Genomic DNA, 25,931 nt, shown 5'->3' with positions numbered 1-25,931 from the left:
CCCCCCGGGGGGGGGGGGTCTCAGGAGAGAGCAGTGGCACCGTTTACTCACTAGCTTTTCTAGTCCACGTACCCTCTGGTGATGACTCCTTCCTATAAACATGCCACCAATTTATATAGAAGGGCTACATATGTTCCTAGTTATGGAAGTTTCTACTCCCTTCGCTATGTTCTTCCTTACACTTTGTATTCTGTCAGAGAGACATGCCCACCAGCACAGGAAGCCTGAGAAAAGTCCAGAAGACCTTTTGAACCAGCTTGGAAACTGAAGTTGCTGTTGCCTGTTTCCCATTCCGCCCACCCTATCCTGACTTCAGGTTCTGACTGGTCGCTGTCGTTTTACCATTCCTTGAATAGAGACTGGCGTTAACTTGCTGTACTCCTCAGAAATCACTGTGCATGAAAATCTTTGTGGCACATGTGGCCTAAATATTTCCATCTCCTTCTGGCATCTTCCTGTCATGGCTTCAAGCTTCCCCTGACTCCTCCTTTTCAGTGACACCTCTCTCTTCTAGTCTGTTCTCTGTGGTCTGATACCCAGAGCAGCATAAACTGAGCTTTATGACCACAGGTAGCAGTTCAGGGGGATGGGCTGCTATTCTAGTCCGAGGGGAGCATCTTTATGTGGGATATTGGGTTCATTTCATGTTTTAGGTACTCACTCAACCCCATTTAGTGAATTTGACTTTTTTTAAGCATTAAAATAGAATCTACTTTCTAGATTCTAAAATTGTCACTGCTGCATATCCTTTGAGGATTTCTTTTAAGACAGTGACAGAATTCTCCCCTGCTGGTTCTTCACCTCCAGAAAGCTGGTCAGCTGTCTTGGGGGTCTCCAGTGACTCCCAGGCCAGTTCATCTTTGCAGATTTCTGGGTGCTGCTTCTGTTCCCACTCTGTTGTTGTCTTTGCCTCTAGTTGCCATCATCTTCCTGACCCATTTCCACACTATTCAAGCCAGTCTTTTATAACCACGTTTCCACTGCTTTCCGGAGACTTCTGCGGTTCTGTAGCTTTTCTAATATCCCCAAACCTACACAAGACCTTAGTCACATTTTCCTATTTGTTGGGAGTTCCCCCCAATAGCTACTGTGTTTTAGGAAAGGGATTTGTTTTATTGGGGTGAAAGGAACTAAACCATTTTCTTTGTAGGATTTCTGAGTTCTGAGTTAGGGATTGCTCAGGGAGCCTTCTTCCTCTCCCCACCCCTTTCCACCCCTCCCAACCCTACTTTCAAACTTATCGAGACTCCGTTTGGATTGCCCCTCTAAGCTTCCGTGAGGCCAGCCCCATCCTGAGGTGTGACAGCAATATAGGAATTTCCTAGTGGGTCTGGGCTGGTTCTGACCATTCCTTCGTGGCCTCCTTTATTTCTCTGTTCTTTCATTCATTCTTTTACGTACCAGCTGTATGAAAGGCTTAGTGTACAAGGTACTGGGGCTTTTCAAAGGTAAGGAAGAGACTGCCTGTCTTTTTAAGGGGAGCTGAGACATGCGTGCAGTGGCTATGAAGCTGATCGGAAGTGGCCAGGACTGTGAAGTGTAAGCCTCTAGGGCCAGAAGGTTCAGGGGTGGAGAGATCACATCTGGCTTGAAAGGGGAGACTTTATGAAGGAGGGAACATTTGAACTTGGGTTTTTTTCTTTTAGTTATTTTTCAATGCATAGGTTTGCTTGTTTGTTTTGTAACTCTATACAGTGTAACCAGGCATGATGCTAAGCACTCTACATTTGTTCATTTTTCCCTTTTATCCTTTAGGATAATTTTATCCTTACATAATTATGCTTATAATCTATTGTGGATAGCCAATATACCCTACTGTATCTACTTTATCTTGTAAAGTTTTCTGTTATTACAAATTATTTGTCATCTTTAATAGCCTAATTAGTAATAAGAGCCACCAGTACTGAATGCCTAATACCTGCCAAATGCTGTGCAACTACTGTGTTAGATGCTCTATACATATCCTGACAGTTCTGTAGCCCTCAAGAGATAGGTACTATTTCTCATTCTGTACATGAGGAAACTGAGGCTGAGAAGTCCTGAGCTGTCCCTAAGATCAGAGTTGATAAGTAACAACTGGGTTCAAACCCAAATGTGTCTGATTCCAAGGCCCATATGTGCTCTTTCTGCAACCCTAGGCTAGGCTGCAGGGAATATTTTTACCACACAGGTTTTTCTTTGTTTTAGAATTATTTTCTTAGGATAGAATCTCAGCCATAGAATTGCTGAGTGTGAGGCTTTGGTCATTTTAAGGGTCCTGATATATATTGTCAACTGCTTTTTAAAAGGTCAATGTAAGGGGAACCTGGGTGGCTCAGTTGATTGAGTGTCCAACTTCGGCTCAGGTCATGATCTCACGATCTGAGAGTTCAAGCCCTGCATCGGGCTCTGTGCTGATAGCTCAGAGCCTGGAGCCTGCTGCGGATTCTGTGTCTCCCTCTCTCTCTCTGCCCCTCCCCCTCTCACTCTGTCTCTCTCTCAAAAATAAATAAAAACATTTAAAAAATTAAAAAAATTAAAAGGACAACATAAATGTCCACCCCCACTGAGATATATCTTTTCCAGGGATGGGTTTGTTTTGGATTTGACCACTGAGGGTGAAAGCGTGATCATCATATTGTTGTCAACTCCTGTCCCTCAGGCATCCTGACACTCGGGTTTGTGGGGGATGGTGTGCCGCTGCGGCAAACCAGGAGGGCCACTTTCCCAGTATCAGACTCAGAATTGGCAGTAGGCTCCTGAGCCACTCCCGGAGGCCAGGAACCTTGTTCTGCGGTTTGTACAGTGTTGGAATCCAGCAGCCCGTCCCAGGGGGGACACTGGTGAGTCCAGGACTGGAGTCATCCCAATAGATTTTGTGAGCAGAGTCCTTTGTGTCTCCTCACCTTCCAACCTGCCTCCAGGGAGTTTGCATCTGAGAAAAGGCAAACCTCTCTTTCAGACTGGGACTCTCTGAAAGAAAGAAGTAGAAATGCATCTAGTTACTACCAAAGAGGCCTGACTGTAGATCCAGAAGAGTAAGCCACAGTCATAGCCCTCGAGGGAAGTCGTGCTATTCGCTTTTGATTTCTGCCCCTCCTTGTTCAAGATCTTCTTGTTAAGTGTATCTTCTTTTCCCTGTGTTGGAAGTAACTCATGTGTACCTGCATATATATCAAGCACAAAATTGGAAACACTTTCTCCTTTTATGGGAAGACATGTCATGTGACCCTAAGAAGGCAAGACCACCCCCACTCCATCACCTGCCCCTTAAACTCAAGGAATGTTTCCTGAAAGTTCTTCCATCTAAGGTCCTGACCAGCTTTTGTGTGTTCCCCTTATAGCACGGCAGGGACCTTGAGAGGTCAGTGATCCATCTGGCTGCCTCAGGCTCCCTCCTTGGCTGCAGTCTGGGACAGCCCTGTACATCTGAGGCTTCCTTTCTGTTTGGTTAGAGGCTTACTTCCCTGACTGTGTCATCTAGGGTTGGGTGAGGTGAGGGGGGCCTTGTGCTTAATGGGAGATTTCTAAATGCACTGGCTGCTGAGAGGGCTCCCTGAGTGTTGATTAGAGTTAAGCCCGGAGTGGCTGCTAATGTACATTCCTGACTGATAGGGACCAGATAACGTGCTCCAAGCAATATTTTTAACCTGTAGGAGATATGGAAGCTTAAAAGAGTTAAGCTTTTCTGCTACTTTTGGTGACACTAGGTGCTAAATTCCCTGCTGACAGGAATAGCACTGGATCCTGGGCATTATCAACAAACGAGCAATAGCACACCACCTTCGTGCTTTTGAAGCCTCTCTTCTTCCTCTGTTCCTTCCTTCTCTTGTGCCTTCCTTTCTACTCCTCTCTTAATTCTGCTGTAATTCTGTCTTTGTTCCCCCATACCGTGCCTTGATCACCCTCCTCCCTACCTCCCAAAGAAAGATCTGGGTGAGAGCTAGGAAGAAGGGAAGCCCACCAGCATGAGGAGGTTGTTGAGAGAGGCAAGCCACACCTGCTCACCCGGCTTCACCGCATCTCAGCTGCAGTGTGGAGTTCCTGATTCCCTGCCGTAAAACTGGGTGGTGAGGGAGGGCTCTCAAGTGGATGTTAAGGAGGGCGGTTCGGACTGGGCGTCAGGTAGGCGAGTCAGAGGCTGGGGAGGCCCCTCGGCTCATACGCTGAGCTTTGTGTCTGCAGGACAGAGAGAATTCTCCACTTCCCTACCACCCTAGGGACGCTCATCCCACATCCCAGTCCCAGTCAGTGCTGATGAGACCATCTCTTCTCCTGTTTCCAGGTATGGCCTTTGGCCTCAGGCCGGCTGGGGCAGTGCTTACACACCATCCAGACCGAAGACCGAGTCTGGTCCATTGCTATCAGCCCATTACTCAGGTAAGGAAGACGTTTTTTGTATATGGTTTTGTCCTGTATAATAATGCTTTTATTTTATGAGGCTGGGCGGGCTAGAAAACTCTTCTACCTGTATATTCCAGGTTGCTTTGAGCCTCTCTCCTGGAGATTTTGAAAATCCTCCAGAGACCTAAGGTCTGTGGCTCATACCATATACGCATGGCATGGAGATGGCATCCCAGGGGCTAACTTCCTGGGCCTCCACCCCAGAAACAGTGAAGGAAGAAATGCTGTTAAAATGTAACTGACTCCAGCTTCTACAAGTGTGCCCCTTCTGGGGCATAGGCTCTCTGGGGTCGCTTCCAAAGCAGAGGCCTGTTTGTGTCCCTGGGAAGCTACCACACTGGCCAACCTGCTCTCCCAACCCACATCTGTGGTTGGTCCCCTTGGAAAATGTCTTCCGGAGTGTCACTTACAGAGCTGAGTTATCAGGAGAGGCGTGGGGCCCATGTCCTGTTGGGCCCTCATGCAGACACGTATTCGGGGTAGATTGATCATTGTAGCAGACGTGCCAAAGTTTTGATGGTAGCTTTACCTTCCCCTTTGGCCTGTCTGTATTTCTGTGGCTTTACCTATAAGTGAGTGAGCTTTGCACCCTGACTTCTGCTTTCCAGGCTTTCTTGAACCAAGGTGGAGTCTCTCTCCTGCACCTGTTCTGTCAGACTATTTGTTTTTCTAGGGTCTTCCCCCCACTTCCTTTGTCCCTCACTCCCCATTTAAGTGAGCAGTGGGAAAGCAGGGGGGGGGGAGGTTGCCACCCTCCTGCCCTGGGTTTAGGTCAGTCACTTGTTTCACGAGAGAGTTGATTCCCCACCTTGCTCAGCCCCCTTCAGCCTTCTTCTCCTTACTCTCTGGAGCCTGCACCCTCCTCCTGCCCCCGTCTACACCTCCCTTTCAAATTTTTTTCTTTCTAAAGAATTAGAGCCGATTAGCCACGTCATTAATTCTTCAATTTGACGGCTGATATAGCAGGACCTGAAACACACTGCTGACCCCAGAGAATGGAGACCCCATTCCTTAGCATATTGACGATGAGAGAAGTTAATTAAAATTCCACAGAGCGGAGGTGTCGGCTAACCTATAAACCTGTCGCTGTTCAGAACAAATCATTCTAGCAATCCTAGGAAAGAGGGAAGGAAAGACCAGCAGGGAGTAGAGAGGCCTAAGTGTGTGGGAGCTGAGGGTGGAGAACAGAGCCGTTGAGGACTGTTCCCTTCGCAGTTTCTTACCATCGCTGCCTGTTTGAAAGCCAGTTTGTCAGGCTTGGGGGTCTGGGGGCTGGATGGGTATGATGACTAAAGGAAGGCAGGACAGCCTGTGGAAGGTGGCAGATGGGCCGGTGACTGTCCTGTGGACTTCTGCTGGCTTTATACTAGGGAGGGCTGGGGTAGGGCCAGTGGGAGAGAGGAAGCTCTTTAGGCCAAAGGACCTGGCTGGGCCCTCCCAGCACCCCCTGGCTTAGTCCTCTCCTCCAGCCACCTCTCTGGAATGTGTGGGCTACCCTTTAATAGAGCAGAGCATGGCAGCTGTTGAAGATAGCGTCTGTAAAAGAGGTGGAGGACAGAGTCCGCCCTGTCATTAAGCATTTGAGAACACGGCATTGAGAACACAGTAAATGGAGTCTTGCTTTGGCCACAGCTTGCAGACCGGCTTTGAGGAAGGACTTGGCTTTCTGTGGGTACTAGCACTAGTCTACCGCAGCCTGCACTGCTAGCTGCTGCAGAGTATTCGCCATCTGCCCTGTGCCCGAGCCTTTGCCCAGTCTTTGATGTGCCTCATCTCCAGTGATTCTCCTCCAGAGGCCTGTCCTCCTGGGGTCCTGCTTTGGCCCTAGGATGTCGCTCACTCGCTCCTGACTGGCCGTTCAGCTCCTGAACCACAGTCGTTTGAGATGACCTTTTCCCCAACTTGACAGACGGTGTCGCAGACTCTTTGAACATAGTTTGTATCTGGGGCTCTGTCTTTACTAGGGGGCCATGGTATATGCTGTTCTCTCCACCCCGTTTTCTCTTACCCTGAAACGTACTGGCATAGGGATGTTTCATCCTATTATTAGACCCGTTTCTTCTCACTGTGTCCACGAATTTGAACCTTTCAATGAGTTCATCCATTTTCCCAGTCTGGGGAGACCCTGCCTCCTACCTTGGGGTCTGTGCTGGAAGACTGGGGTTGGGCTTTGCCACCACCGGCAGGGTGGTTTCAGGAAGCCAAGCCCTTCTCTCAGTCTGTTTCCTCAACTATTAAATGAGAATACGGTTTCCTTTATAGACTTTACTAGATTATTGTGAAGATGACCTGAAATAATGAATAAGAAAACGCTCCGCAGAGCCAGGAGGGCTATCTCACGTCAACCAGAATCTCTCCTCCTGGGGATAGCATTTGTTTCGATGCTTTGGTTGCATTCTCTCACGTCTCTGGCTTGGCAGGGGCTTCCCTTGGCACTCCTGGAGCTCCCCTGCCTCTTGGCAGTCTTCTTGAGGTGGGGACCCTGCAGGAACCTCTTTTTTCTCCCCGCTTAGTGTCCCTGCCCTCGCTGGCTGTCTTCTCTTTCCCTCCTTGCCACCTTCTCAGTTGAGTATGGTCATTGGTATGAGTATGGTCACCGATGGGATATTGACTGTGAACTTCTAACAAAGCGCATGAGTGGAGGTAGGGAGCAGCTGTCCCTTAGGGTGGGTGTCCCTGGTTATCCGAGGACTTCCCAGTCTCTCACTGCTCCCTCATACCTTTAGAAGGATTCTTAACGGTTAGGAGACCTGCCACATCCCTTTTCTCAATCTCTTTCTACTATTGAAAATTTACGAGAGCATCACATCATATTTATCTAGACGCTGGGGCTTTGCCTTCTTTCCTTATGTGTGTGCTTAGACACTTGTATGAAGCAGGAAGCCTCAGGCCTCTGGCTTTATTTGAGGTTCTTATGCTGGGAGAAAGCAGGTATTCTGTCCCATGTCCAAATGTCACCTTTCCTTCCTTCCATGACCTTGAGTTCTTGATCCGTAAACAGCCGTGGAGGGTGATATTTAATACCAGATACGTGCTTAGAGCTGTGTTTAGTACTCAAAACCACAGAAGGAAAACCAGTAGTCTCCACAGGAGGGTGGCAGACAAGGACCTTTTTCTCTACCTCCTGTGTGCCCTCCTACCCGTCTTCTTGCCCTGATGCCAATAATTCTGTTTTTAAGATTCATGACTTACAGGTGAAGCCCTCCTGTAGCGGAGGCCCAGTCTGGAGCCTTTTGATGGGTGAGAGAAGGGAGGGTTGAGATGGAAGAGAAGGGGCCTGTGGGAGGCTCACCTGGGGCAGAAGGGTATAGGTCTGAGTATGACTGTGGATCTCACAAACAACCTCCCTAGGTCACATTGGATTCTGAACACTTTTCCATGAGTAACACAGAAAAGCAGAGTTTTTAAAATGTACAATAAGTTTTGTTGCCATTTAAAAATTATTTCCAAAAGAAAATTATTTCCAGCTGAATAAAGTTAGCAAATACTCAAGAGTGAGGAAATACAGAACCGTTAAAGACTCCATTTCCTTCCCTCTGACTTTCTATTTCTCCTTTCCTTCTTCCCTCCCTCCCTCCTCACTCCTTGTGTGATGACCACACACTTGGTACACAGCAGCTCCTATGAGCATTTTACTCTGTGGTGGGGTAAGATGGGCGCGTAACTGTAATGGCTGCCGGCTGATACTAAGTGCCAGAAACTCCGCCATCTCTGGTTTGAGGGGGAAGGGAGTACCACCACCTCTCAGCAGAAGGAGAAATGGAGGCCCAGGGAAGACTTACGCAGGGCACACGTGGCATGGGGCAGAAGAGATGGCAGTTGGTGCTCGGTTGTCTAGCCTATGGCCCGTGCTGAGGGATGACCACCAGGCAGGCCCCAGGTCATTGCTATGCCTTCATCCATCGGCATGTTGGACAGTAGCTGTGACCCTTGAAAGGCTCTTGGGGCCTGAAGAGCATTCTTTCTTCCTCGAGGCCAGAGTTGAGGTGGCAGTGAGGGGGAGGGCCCCACATCCTCAAGGCTCGGCCTCACTCAGAAAGCTGTGGGTGCTTGCACGCTCATGAGTATGAACGCTTGTCAAACTTTGGTTTGCACAGGGGGGTGGGACCCTGGTGGCAAAATGCATCTGGAGACCCACCTGCCCTGTGTGCCTGCTAGGGGAAGAGTGAGAGCCCACAGCTTCTACTTCCTCTGCAGACACCATCTTTATTGCCCTCCAAAAGAAAGGAGGTGCCCCGCAGAATCCTTTCCCGGTCTCCAAACATCACTTGCTATCGCGTGAGTGAGTGTGGTCAGGACGGCTTCCCAGGACACTTGGGTTCTAATCCCTTCTGTCTTGCTTCTGTCATTAGGGAAATATATGAGTGGTATAGGTGTAGAAAATTGACTTTGCTGTGTTATTAAACATACAATGTAATTTTGTGTAACTTTGCTCACCGTGGTGGCCTGTTTGTTTTTTGGGGGAGTAGTCCAAGTCTGCATGAAATGTACCGATTCAAATTTGTAAAGTGAGTTGAAGCCTCTGGGGGGTTTTGATGGAGGAGCGCCCCCGCTTGCTTCATTTCTCCCAGCGGTGAGGGAGAGTCTGGAAGGAAAGCAATCACTGTGTACTGTTCGGGGAGAGGGTGGATTTCTGGGGAGAGCAAGATGTTTGTTCCAGTGGCTACAGGGTTTACTGTGTGTTGTGTGTGTGGTAAACGCATATTCACCAGCCTGTTGAAATACACCTTTCTTTAGTGAAAGGTAATTGCATCTGGCGTTTTCTCTGACAGAGAGGTTTGAAAGATTGGAAAAAGAGACCGCCAGCTTTCAGTTTGGATTCTTTTGGTTGCCAGTGGCTCAGCGATCCTTTGGCCCTAGACTTCATAACTGCACTTTTAGGGGAAGATGAGTCAAAAGTGAAGTAAAGGTGGTGTCTCTGAGTTTTGCTTTTTCTGGTTGGTGATGGAGAGCTGGGTTCTGAAAAGGATCCCTAACCTTGATGACCTGAAGAAAGACTCTGATGGGGGACTGTGGGACTGTCGTGCTTTATGTTGTGGCTTGGCCCATGGCCAACTTGACCTCTCCATCCTGCCTTCCCAGGACCGGGGCGGGGGAAGCTTCCTCTGGGGCCTGTCTAGGAAAAGGAGACCTTCCCTAAGCAAGGAGCGGCTCAGTGGCCTCCTTTGCCGGGCGGAGCACACGGGAGGGAGCCTCCTGCATGTGGTGGTCCTGGATGAGAGCAGCCGAGGCACAAGACATCACGGAGGGGCAGGGGCTGCCGGAAGAGGAGGTGTGACACCTGGAGGAAGGAGGAAGCTCTGGGTAATGCCAGATGGGTCCCCTGGTCCAGCCTGAAATGACTGTATATTGGAAAAGGTTCAGCGAAGGTAGGGATCCAGTTGAATCGGAGTCTAGTCCTGCTGAATGTCCGTGCGGCGCCCTCTACCCTAGCGCTTGCTGCCTGGGCTGCGCCAAGCCTCTCTGGCGGGTGCGAGTGTATCCATCGGTAGCACAGACGAGATGCCACAGGGGTGGGTTTCACTTCCTCAAGACCCTGGATTTCTGCCACTACCAAGGGCAGGACGGGCACAGGGAGGCTCATGTGCTGAGCTGCTGGCCTGAGACCAGCAACCCAACCAGCCCTGGCTGGCCCAGAACCCGTTTGTGGGAGCGACTGCTTCCCCGGCCAGCAAGGTTGGCTCGGTTGTCAAGAGCTGACTTAAATAAAACCCCACAAATAGAAACAGAAGCTACTGCGGACGATGGGATACTGTGGATGTGGAGTCGCGTGCTGAGACCCTACCTATCCTGACAGGGATACCTTTCCATCCCTCAGTCTCTGTAATTCTTCGTTTCTCCATCTCTCTGTCTGTCTCCATCTCTCTCCCTCCCCATCCCTCTCTCTCTGTCTACATACTTAACCATTGTTATGGGCTGGACCCTGGGGAAGTGACAGTGAACTAGACAGCACAGCGTGATAGGGACCATTCAGATGGGTGTGTGGAGTTCTCAGCTGGGGGCACAGCACATCGGAGGGGCAGGGTCTCCCTCCTGTTCTTCCACTGCCTGCCCCTCCTGGCTCGGGGCCCTGCTGGCACTGCTACTTCTACTCTTCCCTCATCAGGAAGAGACTGCATCCTTTCCCTGCTGCAGCCGCAGCTGACTTCTCTGGGCTGTGCGCGCAGTGTGCCTGTGTTTTTCTGCCTTTGATCACTGTTCTGCCAACAGATAATTTAGCAATCACATCCCAAGGTGGAAGCATGGAGTTAATGTTAAAATTAGTCGGTGTTTTTTTTTTTAATACTCTTTAAACTTTAGTGGGTGATGAGGCAGAGAGGGAGGCGGGAGGGTGAAGGGGAGCCATAAATTCTGTGGCTGGTGTAGCTGTTCTCTGAGCAGCCGGGAAGCCTCTGATGTCTCCACAGCACTTTCATTAACATTTAAATTAAGGGTTTGTTTTCCAGTCTGTTTTATAGGCAGGGACCTTTCATGGCCTGTCACATGCGCCCCCTCCTCCCCCACCCCCCAAGCAAGTATGTAATTGTAGCCACTGCTCTATCCTAACTGGGCTGCAGCCGGAGTTCAAAGGGAATTCCTGGAGATGGAGCTCTGGAGGAACAAGGTGTGACAGTCAGGATGTGGGTGTTCCTTCTAACCTGAAGGTGCTGTGTAGGAGCTCTTTCTCCTCTGGTCTAACTTGTGCTTTCTTCTGCTCTTTCAAGGGACACACACTTCAATCTGACTCTGACCCCTTCCTACCCTTCCTTCCCTGGGGACGTGGGGCCTGGGGGGAAAGGGTGCACCCATGAGTGCTTTCTCCTTCTATCGCAAGTTGGGATCTGGAACAGATGGTTCTAAGATACAGATCTTCATGCTTATCTTCCTCCTTTTGATGTGTGTGTGTGTGTGTGTGTGTGTGTGTGTTTGTGTTTGTTGTGCACGCGTGCGCCTCAAGAATACTTCCTCCTACTCAGAGAAGCAACAATATAAAAGAGATTGCCATCTGAGAAGAATTTATAATAGGGCCCTTTGCTCCTAAAAAGTGCATTCTAGCATACACAGGTATGTGTACACACACCGTACATAGTTGTTAGCTCTGTGTGTACACGTTTGAGAGAGCTTCCTGGTTTAGGAGACCATCTGAGACCTGTTCTCCGAGGTTTTGGCATTCAGAGGAAGGAAGCTCTTCTATGCTCTCACAGAGTGAGTTGTTTCTTTTTATTAAAAATTTTTTTTACTGTTTATTTTTGAGAGAGAAGGAGACAGAGCATGCATGAGGGAGGGGCAGAGAGAGAGGGAGACACAGAATCCAAAGCAGGCTCCAGGCTCTGAGCTGTCAGCCCAGAGCCCAAAGTGGGGCTTGAACCCACGAACCATGAGATCATGACCCAAGCCGAAGTCGATGCTTAACCAGCTGAGCCACCCAGGCGCCCCCGGAGTGAGTGGTTTCTAAGCTCCCTTTCATACTGGTGTATCTGGTAGCATTTGGGGGTGTTTGGACAAGCCGTCTCTGCTCTGGTCTCCGTCCTCCCTATCAGCATCCCGCTGATGTGTAGATGGTGAGACTGTGTCCCAAACACCCCGAAGCGGCTCCTTAGCTCATAGCCTCAGGGCTTAGTTCACCCGCTGCTGCCCTCCTGCAGGGGTGCCTCTCCAGACAGTGTCGAGAGGCGCATTGGGGGTATTCCTCTCTTTCTGTTCAGAGGCTGAGAATTTTCTTTGTCTTGGAGCCCTGCCTTCACTGCTTGAGTCACCATATCTTTCCTTTCCTCCTCCACGAATCCACTCAAACCATCCGTGACTTATTTGCAGGATTCCAGATAGTTGAGTGTCTTGTCCTCCTGTTCCAGGTAACCCCGTCAGCAGGTGGACACCCTCACGCCCAGGAGTCCTGTGCAAGGGGAGTGCGGGAGGAGCAGGGGTGACCCCTGTGCAGGTGCTGCTGGGCTCGGGTTGCAGGCTGGTGTCCGGGCCCCGCCTGGCGGTGATTAATCGGGGACACGGGCCGGCAGAGGCCCAGCCAGGGCAGCTTTGGTCCCTCACTGTGAAGACCTTTGGCTCGGACACTGAACTGATCTCTGCAGCCTGCTTCGGCTTGAGTTTGATCTGTCAAGGCTAAAGAGGAACCTGATGGTGGGGCGGAAACTTCCAGCCCTGTCTGACTTATGGCACTCATCCGTTCCAGTGGCCCTGTCACGATAATACTCATATATTTAAGATTTCCCCACCTGTTTGCTGTAACACTCAGATCAGTCAAAAGAGGCACCTCCATGAAATCTCTGTGCTTTTAGTTTCTTAGGCCAGTGGCGCTTACACTTGTAAGCAGATTGGGGGGTGGGGTAGGGTTTGTACTGGGCCGAGGTGGAAAAAGGCATCGATGGGACGTGGCTGCACCCATAGCACGACGCATGTTTGTATATTGGGGAGGGGCGTCATGTCAGAGGTAGAAGGACCACCCATCCTCCTGTAAGTAGGTGGCTCTCAGGCCATTTGGGGCAGATTTCGGTATTCAGTTTGGAGTCAAGTCTGAAGTTCCTTGTTTTCCTCTTCATTTTAGACCAGATTTTTTGAAAAGGTGTCCGTCTCTCCCTCACCGCCTTTCCATCTACCAGAGTCCTTGTTCCTGGGCTCTCCAGCTGGTATACAGCGTTGGCTGTATTTCTTTCCTTCTCCGAGTTCAGGACACTCCCGCATGGCCCCACTTGGTCATGGGATTAAGACTCCAGAATAGGATTTCTGCTGCTCATGACCGCTTCTGTGTGTCAGTGAGTTCCATTATTATAGTACTTCCATCTGGGGGGTCAGGAGCTGGGGACAGTTTTCCACACACCATCAGAAAAAAGAATAGACACGACATCTACAGCAACAGTGGAATATGTTGACACCACTGATATGAAGAACGGCCTGTAAAGATGCTCAGAAGGTCTGTGTCGACTCTGACTCTAAATTTTGCTGTGCTGACTAGAGCTTTCACCTGTGATGACACTAAAGGATGGGTGCCTCAGCAAGCCAACCGCTGTATTCGGCTCTTCCTTCAGACCGTGGCTGTGCCGGCCGGACATCTAATCCTGTGTCTCTCTAGCGGTTTCTTAAACAGGACTCTTTGGAAGTTTCAGGTTGTGAACTTTTGGGGGCAGGGGTTTTATTTCCTGCCTTGTGTAAGAGTGCTATGCCTGTGTGCTACAGATGAGAGACCCCTGCACCTCTGGGGTGCCCCATTAAGCTGACTCCTCTAGATCTTGTCCCCTTTCCCACTTGTCCTTGCTCCTTTTTCTGACCAGGGCATTTTCATAAGGGGTAGTTTGTGACCTGGTCTGTGGTACCTTGTCTGATCGGCTTGGCTCAGGCTGAAGGTACTGGCAAGAGAGGGAAGAGGGGAGGAAGGAGGAAGGAGGGAGGGGAGTATGTGCATGAAGAAGCCATGGTAATTGCAAAGAGAATATTAGTCCAAGAGTTGCTGGCCCAGGAAATTGCTTTCTGCAGAAGCTTTCCTTTTTCAGTTTGCAATGCAAATTTAAAACATGAATGGTGCACAAAAAAGTAAAGGAGGGGCAGATGGAGTGCCAGTTGGGATGTGATAACATCCAAAATCTTAAGCGGAGTCCTAATTTGCAAAAGAGAATTTCGTCATGAGAGAGAAACTTGGAGATTAAAATAATTATAAATCCCATCTTGCTGTGGACACCTCTCCCCTCCCACCCCCACCCACACAACAGGTACACACACATACATCCTTTCCATGTTCTTGTGTTCAGACTCGCCTCTGTCCTTGCTCAGCTTATGCTGCTGTCTCCAACTCTGCTCTGTCCTACAGCAAAGTATAATCCAGCTTCTAGAACAATGGTCATGATGGTCATGGTATAGTGTTTGATTTTCACAGCAGGTTGGAAAACAGCGGCCCCATCTAAAGCTGGTGCACTTCAGATGATGTGCACACTGCTCCTGGGGGCTGGAGCCTTGTCAGTGAGCGAGCTGAAGAACAGCATCTTGAAGGCGGGAGCTTGCTCACTCTGAGAAGGCGTTAGAGCCGAGGCTCTTCATCTTCTGCTTTCTCTGACCCTCTTCACACTGTGAGTAGACCTGAAAGTATCATGTGGGGTCACCGGGGTGAGTAAGCTTGATGAAGTCACATGTGGGGCCACTGGGCCTTTTTTGTGTCATGATTTCCCACGTCTCATCTGCCCCATCTAGAGAGGTGTGGCTTTCTGCTGCCAGGCTGGAGACTTCTAATGTCTAGGTGCTTCTGGATACTTTGGCAATGTTGGAGGTGAGGATAGGTAGGGGATGACCATGACTCTCATTATGCTGGCAGAGCAATTGATTGTTCAGACTTTTTTCTAGGAGCTGGGCTAGACAGGCCAGAGAGGCCAGAGGTAAGAGCTCTTCAAGTACAAATATGCTCCGGTAGTAGAGCCACTGTGCAACTGTGAGGTTGCTTCCGCTCCTTTCTGTGTGGCTCTCTTGCACCTGGTGCAAACACTGGCTGAACAGATAGGGAGGGAAAAGCTGAGCTGTGTCGGGTAAAGTGAAATCTACCCTTTCTGCCTGTGGCCACCGTGAGTGTTCCCCCCTCCCTTCTTCATTGATTGGGGAGTTTTGAAAGAGAGATGAGCTCGTCTTGCCCTGGGTCAGTCCTCTGGTGCCTGGGCCAAACTCTGGAGTCTCAGCAGCACAGTCCCCCTATAGGATGTTTCTAGATTTAACCAGCCACTGCTGAGCGCATGCTCCTCACCCTGAACTTGCCAAGCCATGGCCTTCAGAGGCTACAGAGAGGATCCAGCTCAGCATGTGACCCCCTGTCTCTTTCTCCTGAGGACTCTCATGCAGGGTACTTCTTTTTCTCCTGTTACTTTCTGCCCGTTGTGGTTGTATCTTTAGTGTCCTGGCCAAGCCTGGGCCTCTTTTTACTTCAGCCTAAATGGGAGGAGAGCAAGTGAGTGATTGGACTAGGGTCCTATGGTGAATGACCCAAGAGAAGGGCCAGCTGGACATGGGGAGATCTGTAACATTTGGCCAAGAGAGGGGGACACATGAGTTAATGTGTTTGAAACACCCTACTTTCCCGGCCAGCTTGAATCTTCCTAGTATCCAGGGTGAGCTGTGGTTGAGAATAAAAATAAAAAATTAACAGAAAAAAAGTACAGATTATTCAAAGGATTCTTCCACTTGTTAGAGGTCTGTGGCCAGGAAAATCCTTTGCAGGCGGGTAAGGGTGGATCCAGGAATAAGAGGGAAAGTTAGAGTTTTAAAATTTCATTAGTTTGGCAGCAACTACCCAAATAAAAACATGAAAACCTTTTGACACATAAATTCCACATCTAGGAATTCATCCTAAGGCAACAGCCAGACAAGTGTGCAAGATGCACATATAAAGACTAACATTAAGAACACATAAATGTCCATTAATAGGGGTCTCTTTAAATATCTCATGGTACATTCACCCAATAGAAGACCACGTACAGAGCCATTGAAAGGATGATATAAATATACGTCTATTGACTCCAAAAGATGTCATGGCCTATTATTAAATGAAAAAAAAAAAGGTCACAGAATAGTATACTACTTATTTGACTATCTCTTCAGAGTTATTTCTTATGTGGTGGATTTGTGCTGACATTTCCCTTTTTGCTGGCATTTAAATTTTTTATAATGAGCAAAAACATAAAGTGCATTTAAATGTCAATTTCAGTATGAGGCAGCTACAGAAAGAATCCTTCCCTTTTTCTTTATATAGTTATTTAAATTAAGGCTGCATGGACCTACGTTTNCACGAACCGTGAGATCATGACCCAAGCGAAAGTCGGACGCTTAACCGACTAAGCCACCCAGGCGCCCTAGTTTTTTATTTTAAACAGCCATATTGGGGCGCCTGGGTGGCTCACTTGATTAAGTGTCCGACTTCAGCTCTGGTCATGATGTTGTGTTTCTTGAGTTCAAGCCCCGTGTCGGGCTCTGTGCTGGCAGCTCAGAGCCTGGAGCCTGCTTCAGATTCTGTGTTTCCCTCTCCTCTCTGCCCCACCCCCACTTGTCCTTGCCTGCACATGCGCACTCTTTCTCTCTCTCTCAAAAATAAATAAGTAAACTTAAAAAAATAGTTATATTAAAGTATAATTTACATACCATAAAATTTGTCCATTTTAAGATATAATTGAAGTATCCAATTCCATGATTTTGGTCAGTATATAGAGTTGTACAACTACAACCATCACCACAGTTCAGGTTAGAATATTTCCATCACCCTGCATGGATCCTTCTTTACCTTTACATTTGTAACATTAAACATGGCTTCATACTTGGGACCTTTTGTGGGGAAAGAAGCTGAAATATTAGAATTTTTAAAAAGTAGTGTATCAGAACTGTTTTTTCATGTAATGCATATCCCTGAGTGGCGCCTGCCTTATGGATGTTTCGAGACTGCTGCTGTGTGCAAGGTCACATGGGAAGTATGAAGCCCAAGAGACAGTTTTTACTACCCAGGAGCATATAGTCCAGTAGGAAAGCAGTGCGTGTACTCAGACAACAATTTACTCCACGGTATATGCAGCATGAGTGCCATCCCCTGCCAGGGTTATTGACATGAAATTGGGGAAAGCAACAGTCTCTTAGTTAAACCAGGGAAGCTTTCTAGGTGGCATGGAATTCGAAGTGGGAATTAAGGGTTGCTCTGTTTACCCTTCAGTAGGGAACTTGAAGCACCGGACTAGTGGAGCAAAGGCAGGGTAAGGGATGGGGAAGCTCAATGTAAACTTGGGAGTTCAGAGCAGACCAATTTGGCTGGCTGGGTTGGGAGAGTGGTTTATAAAGGAGTGGTGGGCAGTGAGGCTGAAGGGGATATTTGGGGTGTGGTTTTGGGAGGCTTTGAAGAGCAGTTTGACCTCAACCTGAGGATGGTAGGTGCCCTTGGAAGACTTGTGACCAGATTAAAGCAGTTATGGGATTAATGTGGTTGCATGGTGCATAGGATGCTTTGGAAGGGGAGACACCGAGGCTGTTTGGATACCTTTCCAGGAGTACGGTTTGGTAGCGATAAGAGTCTGGGATCGCAGGGAGAATGGGAAGACAGCCTTGGATTTAGGAAGAGCTCAGTGGCCATGACCACACGTAGCGGGGAGGGAAGGGACCCGCGTGAGTTCTCTCTGAGCCTAATAACTGAAGAAGGCCTGGTTTTGACCAAACTGAGTTCTGTCTTAGACGTGTGGGTCTGAGGTGGTCATGGGACAGTCAGGTAGCTGTGACCAGAGACAGCCAGGCATGGTGGCCTTGGAGCTCAGACGTGGGCTGGAGATGTGGAAGGCGTCAGCATGGAGACAACAGCTGAAATACCATGAGGGATTAGCACCAAAGGAAAGCTCAGAGAAATCAAGTCAGCTGGGCTAGGAGAAACCAAGAGGCCCAAGGTACCATCAGAGAGGTAGGAAAGGAGGAGCTGAAAGAGTAGCGCATCCAGTAAGAGTGGGTGGCGGACAACTTACACACATGAATTTATTGTCCCCATTTGACATGGTAGATGGGAAACATGGGGTAAAAGTGCACAGCCTTGAAATTGATGCATGGAGATTTGCCAGCGTTTTCTTTTCTTTGCTTGATTTAAGCATTTTGTACTTTTCAAACTATAGTCAATACCAAGTTTTGCTTTCTCGCAAGTTCTTTCCTCTGGCTCTTGTTCTGTTCTCTATTGTTCTATTGGCTGTTTTCCTTGAGGGTGGCCTATTGTGGGCTTGGTAATTTTCCCCTCAGTTCACAGAACCACTCAGCCTCAGTTGGATTTTGGAGGGTCAGCAGCTGAGCTAGAGGAGCTAAGTGACAAAGTGTTAGGGGGTGTTCTTTCTGGTTTTCTCCCGTGTTGTTTGCTCCATATATAATGGTGTTCGGGGCAGAAGGAGAAGCCGATTGAGGAGGAAGTAAAAAGCCAACTACTGACCATTTGCCATTTGGAGCAATCTGGCATCGGGGCCGCCGGGGCTGCTTGGGTTCTGGGCTTGCTTGGACGACTATGCCTGTCTGAAATCTTTTTCTTTCAAGGGAATTAAATAGAAACTTTCAAATCCTCCTCAGGTTCTTTGGAGGTAGTAATTCCATGGGGTTTGTCATTTGTGTTTGAAGCTAGTGGTGAGGAGGGCGGAGTGAGGAGAAGCGAGGGGGTGGAGATGGGAAGCCGAGAAGGAATCAGAGAGAGAAATTTTATTGAGGGAGAGTTTGCTGGGTTTATGGGAGGGAATCTCTCCCCTCCTCCCCATTCGGATTTGAAAGGGCCGGTGAATCTTTGATTAGGTGCAGGTCAAAAGAATTTACACATTGTGACCTTAATAACTAGAGGTGATTGGCAGGCGGGCTGTGGGGAGGGGGCCGCGGGTCCCTTTCATCTCACTTAGCACAGAGGAGAGACAATGGGCCCGCCGATTTTCCTTGTTGTCCCTTGTTTGAAAAGGTCTGGTGTCTCTACTAGGTACCTGTGACACGGGGGTCTTGATTGGGGTCTCATAAAGGCCCCTGTCAGTATGTCCAAAGGCCAAGAGAACAAAAGCAAGCAGTGGGTGGGGGTCTCAGCTGACCACTGAAGAAGGGAGGGGAGGGCCCGGGAGGCAGTGGAGGGAGAAGCAACCCCCGATGGGAGCCCTTATAGAAGGAGGGGAGGAGGGGGGCAGAGAAGGGCCATTTTTGTCCCTAACTCATCAAGCACATCTGCAGAATTGTCCAGGCTGCTGCCTCCCGGTTTCAAAAGAAAAAAATGATCGTTTGATAAACCGTCCCTGATTCACCACTTTCTCACAAGGGTGGGAGCCCCAGCCCTGACCTCTGTATGATTTCACGTCAGGACCAGGCTTTCTTTCCCCCACCCCCAAATTGCTAGAGAAACTTTGAAATGTATCCTGTGGCTTTCTCTCTCCCTTCTTCAAACCCCCCCACCCCCATTTCCCACCCTCTCCACCCCACTGGCCTCTGTTTTCTCCCTGGGCGCTCCAGAGTGTAGGCGAGTAATTAGTCCCCTCTTTCTGGGGCACAATGAAGCCAGGGTGTTTGGCGGGCCCCTTCCCACCGCTCACAGAGCCGGGGGCCTGAGGGGGGAAGGACCAGGTGGCATGTGCAGTGTGTTCCACGCCTGTACAATCGCTGGGGCACAGGGCCGGGGGCTCAGGGACTAGTGTGCTCCTGCTTCTTGAAGGAATGTGCAGAGGCGCATGCATTAATGGTCCCCACACAATGCTCGCATTTTTTTTTTTCTAAGCAGAGGCATCTTCCCCGTGAAAAGGTTGCCGGGCTTTGGAGCCCAGGCGGGAGCTGTGGCCACCGCGATGGCGTTATTTCCCACCCTGCGCTTAGTGGCTTGGAGCTAACATGGGAGACCAACAGGCCGCGTCTCCTGAGAGCCCGATCTTTGTATCTGATGTGTGCTCCCCCTCTGCCCTGTCAGTTTTGTGTGTTCACGGAGTGTTGATTTTAATGCGGGCCTGTGTCGGGCCGAGAGGCCAGGCTGGGGGGGCCGCAGGCCTTTGTCTTGCGGGGCCTCCTCTTCTTGGAGGGTCTTCGGCCCTGGAGGCAAGTGGCAGATTTGAGAGGTAGGGTGAGATGCCAACTCTCGCTGGCAGAGGGTCCCCCCATCCATGTGTCTGTCACAGACCACCATGGGGCGCCTAGAAAACAAGAGCACGTTGGGATGTTCGGGCACACGCTCGTGGCCCCCCTCCCCTTGAGGGGGGCGGTTAGCTTTACCATGTAGGGCTGCCAGCTTGAAATGAGTTACACCCCCCTTGTGACTGCGTCTGGCAGAAGCACAGATTGTGAGCCTTGGGGAGTCAGGGTGGGGCCCTGTCTGTAGGGGTTTGGGGAGGTGGGGGCAGGCAGGGGGGTACTCTGGGAGAGCACAAGTCTGCCATGGGCGACTACCTAGTGAATGGTAAGGGTCAGGAGAGAATGAGACCAGACAGAAAAGAGGGAAAGTGTCTGGGGAATATCCGCGAATCTCAAATGCTCATCTTTGGCGCTGGAGAGAGGAGTCCTGAGGTTCTTGGGACAGGATGGGAGGCATTTTCCCCAGTGAGGAGAACTGGGGCCCCTCCCAGGTACAACCACTGGGGACTATCTGACAGGATGTCACCTGTCTTTACCATCCACCTTGCTGCATCAGAGGTTGGGGGTAAGGGTCTTTACCCATTCTGAGCCCCTGGGCTGGCTGAGGGACAAGCTGTGTACGCGTGCCTCTGGGAGGGGAGCCTCGGGGAGCCTCAGCCTTGACGTGGCCTGCTCTGCTCCTGGGGAGGGGGAAACTCAGGGATACCTCTGAGTCAGGGAGCCAGTGGCTGAGGACCTGCCCGCCCCCCACCACAGCCAGCCCGTGGCCCTGGCACCTGGTGTGGTGCTAGAGGCCTTCTGCTGAGGAATCAGGTTTTCAGAAAGGCACTGTGTCCTCACTTTCCATGCAGATCAGAAGGCAAAGATGTGGGCTGGCCTCCAAGATGAGGTGGCCCTGGGGAGGCGTCCCGCCAAGGTTCCCCGAGCACAGCGTCTCCTCTGTGCTGCTGTTGGCGCCCTTCAGACTGTCCCGGGGACTGGTGCCAGTGCCAGTGCCAGGCCTGATGAGGGGAAAGAAGCTGGAACTCCAAGGCTTTCGAGGGGCCTGAGTCCCAGAAGGGCCACCGGTAAGGGGCAGCTCCTACTTTGGGCCACCATGTGGCAGAGAACATTTCTTTCATGGAGAAGTAGGCACTCCTGGCAGTACCCACCCCTTCCTTTTTCCTTTTACTATTCTTTTCCCTTAACTTTTCCAAATGCTGTTTCTCCCCTCCCTTCTCTTGCATTTTGTGGACAGCTCCTAAAGAGCCTGCAAGAGACCGAGCTGATGTGTATGGGCGTGATAAGGGAGGAGAGGGGTGTCCTGGATGATCAGGCTGGGGCTCCAAGGTTGTCGGAAACCCCATCGCCTCCCCCTACCTCCCCAGGCTGTCCTGCCAGTGCCTGGCTGGGAGGGCACGATGGATCATAACCTTTAAACGCAAACTCACTGGAGGAAAGAGGCAGAAGCATGGAAACAAATTAGATATATCTATAGGGGGTGTTCGGCTGGAGAAAATGAACATTTCTTACTAACTGGAGTGCAGGGCATTTCATTATGAAGTCTCATTACAGGGGGGGACGTGTGCAGTAGGCCTCTCTGGGGGTCCCCAAGATGCTCTTCTCCCTTTAGAAGTATAATTGTGTTGAGGTTGGGGAAAGAGGCAGGAATTGCTCTTGGTGGCTTCGTGGAGCACCCAGCGATTTAAAGCCAAATTTGGAGCAAGGTAGGAGGGAGAGGTGGACAGCAGGAGGTCCTTAGAGGCTGCCCTCATTCTGTGACCATAAAGAAGTGAAAATGCCCCAGTGGAACTGACTGAGGAATTTGGAATGACCAGAAAAATGCCGATTGGAAACCCTGCCTTCCTGGGAGACCTGATACTTGACTATTTTAACTTTTGAATTCCAAGTCCGGAACGGCCTTATTCCGATGGAGCGGTCTGAGACAACTGTGTTTCCAGGATGCTCGGGACCTTCTCCTGGTGCCAGGGAAGGGCTGGGGCGGGGGGGCGGCCTTTAAGTGGGCCTGCTGGAGTGCGTGTGCTTCTGTCCAGGCAGAAGGGCGGTCGGTTCTGTCCATGGGAGGTTGTCTGAATCAGTCAGGGGAGCTTGGCTTTGCAGCTCTGATGCCTTTTCCTGCTGCTGCCCCTGCCACCCAGGGCTCTTGTCCAGGGGATAATCCTTCCCAAGAGAACCCCGGCCTGGACTACTTGCTCAAAGAAGCGACTTGTCTAGGTTTTGTTTTGTCACTTGGATGATCTGGTGTTCAGGGTCCTCAGGGAAGCCGAGAGAAGATCCCATTTTGTCACAGAAGTTTCCTCTTTGGCTGGTGTGCCAAGAGCAGAGGTACAAAAATGTCATTTAGAATCCATGCTTGTCGTGACTTCATCGAAGGCCTGGATGTTTCGCTTTCTCCCAAACCATCCTTGGCTTTCACCACAAGTCTCTGCTTAGCTCAGCCTCCTGAGGTTCCTGGGACTTGAGTACATAACCTGTTTTCCTGGGGCTGGCAGACCTCATTCCTAGGAGGCCCCTATCCCTTCATTCAGAGGCTTGGGACCTCCCTGCTGATCTGGTGACCCTGAGACTTAGCAGCTCACGGAGCACCTGTAGGAGGTGCTATTTCCCTCTCCTGCCCTCCCACCCTCCCTCTTCTGACCCTCCCAAAGAGGGAAAGGTATCCCTCTGGGCACTTCCCACTTCCAAAGAGAGGAGAAGGGATGATTGGAGGAAGCTGTTGGCGCCTCATCACCACTAGCTGAGCGAGAGGTGGTCAGCTCTGCGTTTATTGCCAGGTACCGTTCTGTGCCCTTGTGCTCCCCGCTCTGTGTGTGTCCTCTGTCTCTGAGCCTGTGAGTCTGAGAGTGTATGTCAGGATGGCGGGCGGATTCCTTGGTCCCTGGGTGCGCTTCCCGGCCGAGGGAGAGCAACCTCTCCTGAGATGGTGCCCGTGGGATCCTCTGCCTTTTGCTCTCATTACTTTTTGCTGATGTCACTGCTTCTCCTGGGACCCTGGCACCTCAAGAAGGCGCCTCAGCATAAGTGAGTGCCCCATATGTGGATTCTTAAGCCACTGGTTTCCTCTGTTTTCTTTCCCCTGGAGCATGGAGGAGGGGCTGGGAGGGTCAGTGAGTTCCTGGCAAGCCACCGTGTATCCTGAAGTTCTGCCCTCCCTCTAGCTTATCTTCTGCCCAGGCTTCTCCTTGGAGTTCTTCTGTGAATTCTTCTATTGGTGGCAGGGGGCAAGGAGATGCACTCTGGACGGAGCCGTGTGCTTCTCAAGCAGGTCACAGAAGGCGGTTGCGGGCTTGTGGGAGAAGCAGCACCTGAACGGAGAAGGCGGCGGGAGCTGTCCGGCTGGCAGAGGGCCGAGCCTGGGCAGATTGCAGCCGACCTGAGGCTTCCGAGCAGTTTATCATCAGGGTGGAAACTCCTTGGCTTTTCCACGCAGGGAGCAGAATGCTGGGAGGGGGATGGGAAGTTGGTTTTCTCCAGAGACCTTTGACTTGAGGGTCTGTCCAGTCAGCAGCTAACAGGGTTCAGGACTTGGCACAGGCAGTGTGGCAATGAAAGCCTCAAGTGAGGGGGGCCAGCCAGCCCATCAGTCAGGAGCCCACACCACTATCAGTTATGTCTGCAAACTCATGATGCTTCTTTTCATTCTTCTAGAAGATCGGAGTCCTATCCCGAGTGGCTTAGTGAGAAAGACAGTAAACTTCTAAGCAAAGGAGCTTTCTGGTGTCTTAATGTTTTTCCAAAAAGAAAAATCCACGGTTTTTTATAGTTTGTGATTTCAAAAATGCATGACAAAAACACGCCACCAGAAATTACCTGTCTCGAAGCACGCACTGGGGGTGTGGCATGAGTGGGGTGGGCTAACCCCGAGGAAGGAGGTGGGCTGCGGAGACAGCTGCCTCAGGAGGGGCTCCCAGTGCCAGTGTCTCCTGAAAGGCCTCTGTGAAAACCTCTCCTGGGCCAGACAGCTGTGAGAATAGTCCTGCCCCTCCTCCTTTAAGGTGGTCAGACCAGGGAAGGTCGGAGTCTGTGCTTGGAGGCCCAGTGGAAGGGAGGCAGAATGGCCTGTGGGTAAGAGCTCCAACCCTAGAGATAACGAAGGAAACCAATAAGTTACGGTCATTGGCATCTCCTGCACACATTGTAGGGGCCCTTGCCTCCGCCTGTGGCCAGGAGGGCGTGATTCTTGGGAACGAGTGGGCTCTGGCAGCCCTGGTGTCAGGCCTCTGTTTGAAAGCCATGCATATTTGGGACTGGCCGGATTAGCATGGGTCTGTGTGGCCCCGGGGAGTTTTGTGGTGGGACTGGAGCCAGACTGTGCCTCATCCCTAAGCGTCCCCAACCAAGAGGTGAAAACCCCCTCCAGGTTTCTTGGGACCCAACTCTGGCTCCACCGGGACTTGCAGTCTCAGGAGAGGGGTGATGTTGCTAGGCGCGGTGGGATACCTGTTGGCTGTTCATGCTCTGAATCCTGGGTTTGAAATTAACTGAGTTGCAGAAGCAACTTCCTTTTATTATTTTTTCAAACCAACTAAATACCCCCAAACCAAAATTTCAAACCCCCAAACCTTTCATCCTTTTCCCTTCCCCTGTGGCTTTATTTGCCGGGTAGTGAAAAGTGCTTTCCCCAGCCTCCTTTGGGTTGCCGTGCTGAACAAAGTGAGAAACCCAGGGAAGGAGGACGCTGGTGCCAGGAGGGCTGGCCGCTGCCCCCCCGCCCCCCGGCTCTGCGTCCCCCGGCCTGCCCCAGCCGCCTCACCGTCTGGGCCGCAGCCCAAACAAGCAAAGGCGCCTTGACCAACAAGCCCCAGCTTTGTTGCGCCTGTGGGGGGACTGCTTTCTGGAGCTCCGGGATCTCCTCTGAGAACCACCTGTGCCTCCCAGCCTCCTGCCTGGCCTGGGCCTTCTGGCACAGGGGCCCCCACATTCCAGCCAGCAGGCCGACAGGAGCACGAGGGGCAGGAGAGGACGGAGGGGGCTGTGGTTGGTTTGAGGGGGCGCAGATCCCAGTCTGCCCCTTTTTAGGGCTCCTGGTTGGCTCAAGATCTCCTGTGGCCCTGGCCAGGTTAAATTTGTCCTGTCTGTCATCAGCACTGACAGCAGCCTTCTGAAGTAGTTGGCAGAATAGGGACAAGGAGTCCAAGGTCTCTCTTCTTACCCGGTTCTTGGTGCTTCAGGAGGGGAGTGAGGGAGTTTGCCCTTACGGGCCACTTCTTGCTCAGGAGGCCTTAGTTCACTCTCTTGCCCAGGCGGTGATGACGACAATGATGCCAGCTAAATGTGCCGGACACTTTATATCTCATTTAACCTCCCAGATGGGCACTGTCACCACACTTAGTTTACAGAGAAGGAAATGGAGGCCCAAGAGAGCTTCACTTTTGGCAAAGTCAAATCTGGTGATTGAGGCAATCAGGGTTTGAGCCCTGGCATCCAATTCCAGAGTTCATACTTTAAAGAAAAATTTTTTTTTAAATTTATTTTTGAGAGAGAGATAGAAACAGCATGAGCAGGGGAGGGTCAGAGAGGGAGACACAGAATCCGAAGACAGGCTCCAGGCTCTGAGCTAGGTGTCAGCACAGAACCCAATGCAGGTCTTGAACCCATGAACCATGAGGTCATGATCTGAGCCAAAGTCGGACACTTAACTGACTGAGCCACCCAGGCGGCCCCCCACCCCATTTTTTTTAAGTTTGTTTATTTTTGAGAGAGAAAGAGGGAGTGTGAGCAGGGGAGGGGCAGAGAGATGTGGAGAGAGAATCCCAAGTAGGCTCCGCACTGTCCGCAAAGCCTGACAAGGGGCTCGGTCTCACGAACCATGAGATCATGACCTGAGCTAAAATCTGGAGTCTGCGCTCAACCAGCAGAGCCACCCAGCCGCTCCCAGAGTTTGTGACTTTTAACTACTGACCTACGCTGTGTGCCTTCACAGCCTGTGGGGATCTCACTGTCCTGTAGAACTAGAACTTGTTGATTGCCTTGAATTGCCTCTAATTTTTTTTTTT

General features: G+C 50.6%; 1 protein-coding gene across 5 annotated transcripts in view; it reads left to right on the top strand.

Moving 5' to 3' along the window:
• The window catches only part of FBXW4 (F-box and WD repeat domain containing 4), a 79,240-nt gene that overhangs the window by 22,803 nt on the left and 30,506 nt on the right, over window positions 1–25,931 (top strand). For all 5 annotated transcript variants that reach the window (XM_077748408.1, XM_077748407.1, XM_077748411.1 and 2 more), the window contains one exon: window positions 4,265–4,359. In XM_077748408.1, coding sequence (XP_077604534.1) covers window positions 4,265–4,359 — 95 coding nt within the window. The remainder of the gene's footprint in view (window positions 1–4,264; window positions 4,360–25,931) is intronic.

The sequence above is a fragment of the Crocuta crocuta genome, unplaced genomic scaffold, assembly GCF_008692635.1.
Source record: "Crocuta crocuta isolate KB4526 unplaced genomic scaffold, BGI_CrCroc_1.0 scaffold619, whole genome shotgun sequence".
Taxonomy (NCBI): Eukaryota; Metazoa; Chordata; class Mammalia; order Carnivora; family Hyaenidae; genus Crocuta; species Crocuta crocuta.
The sequence above is the reverse complement of the archived record's forward strand: the minus strand, read 5'-3'. Positions and strand labels throughout refer to the sequence as shown.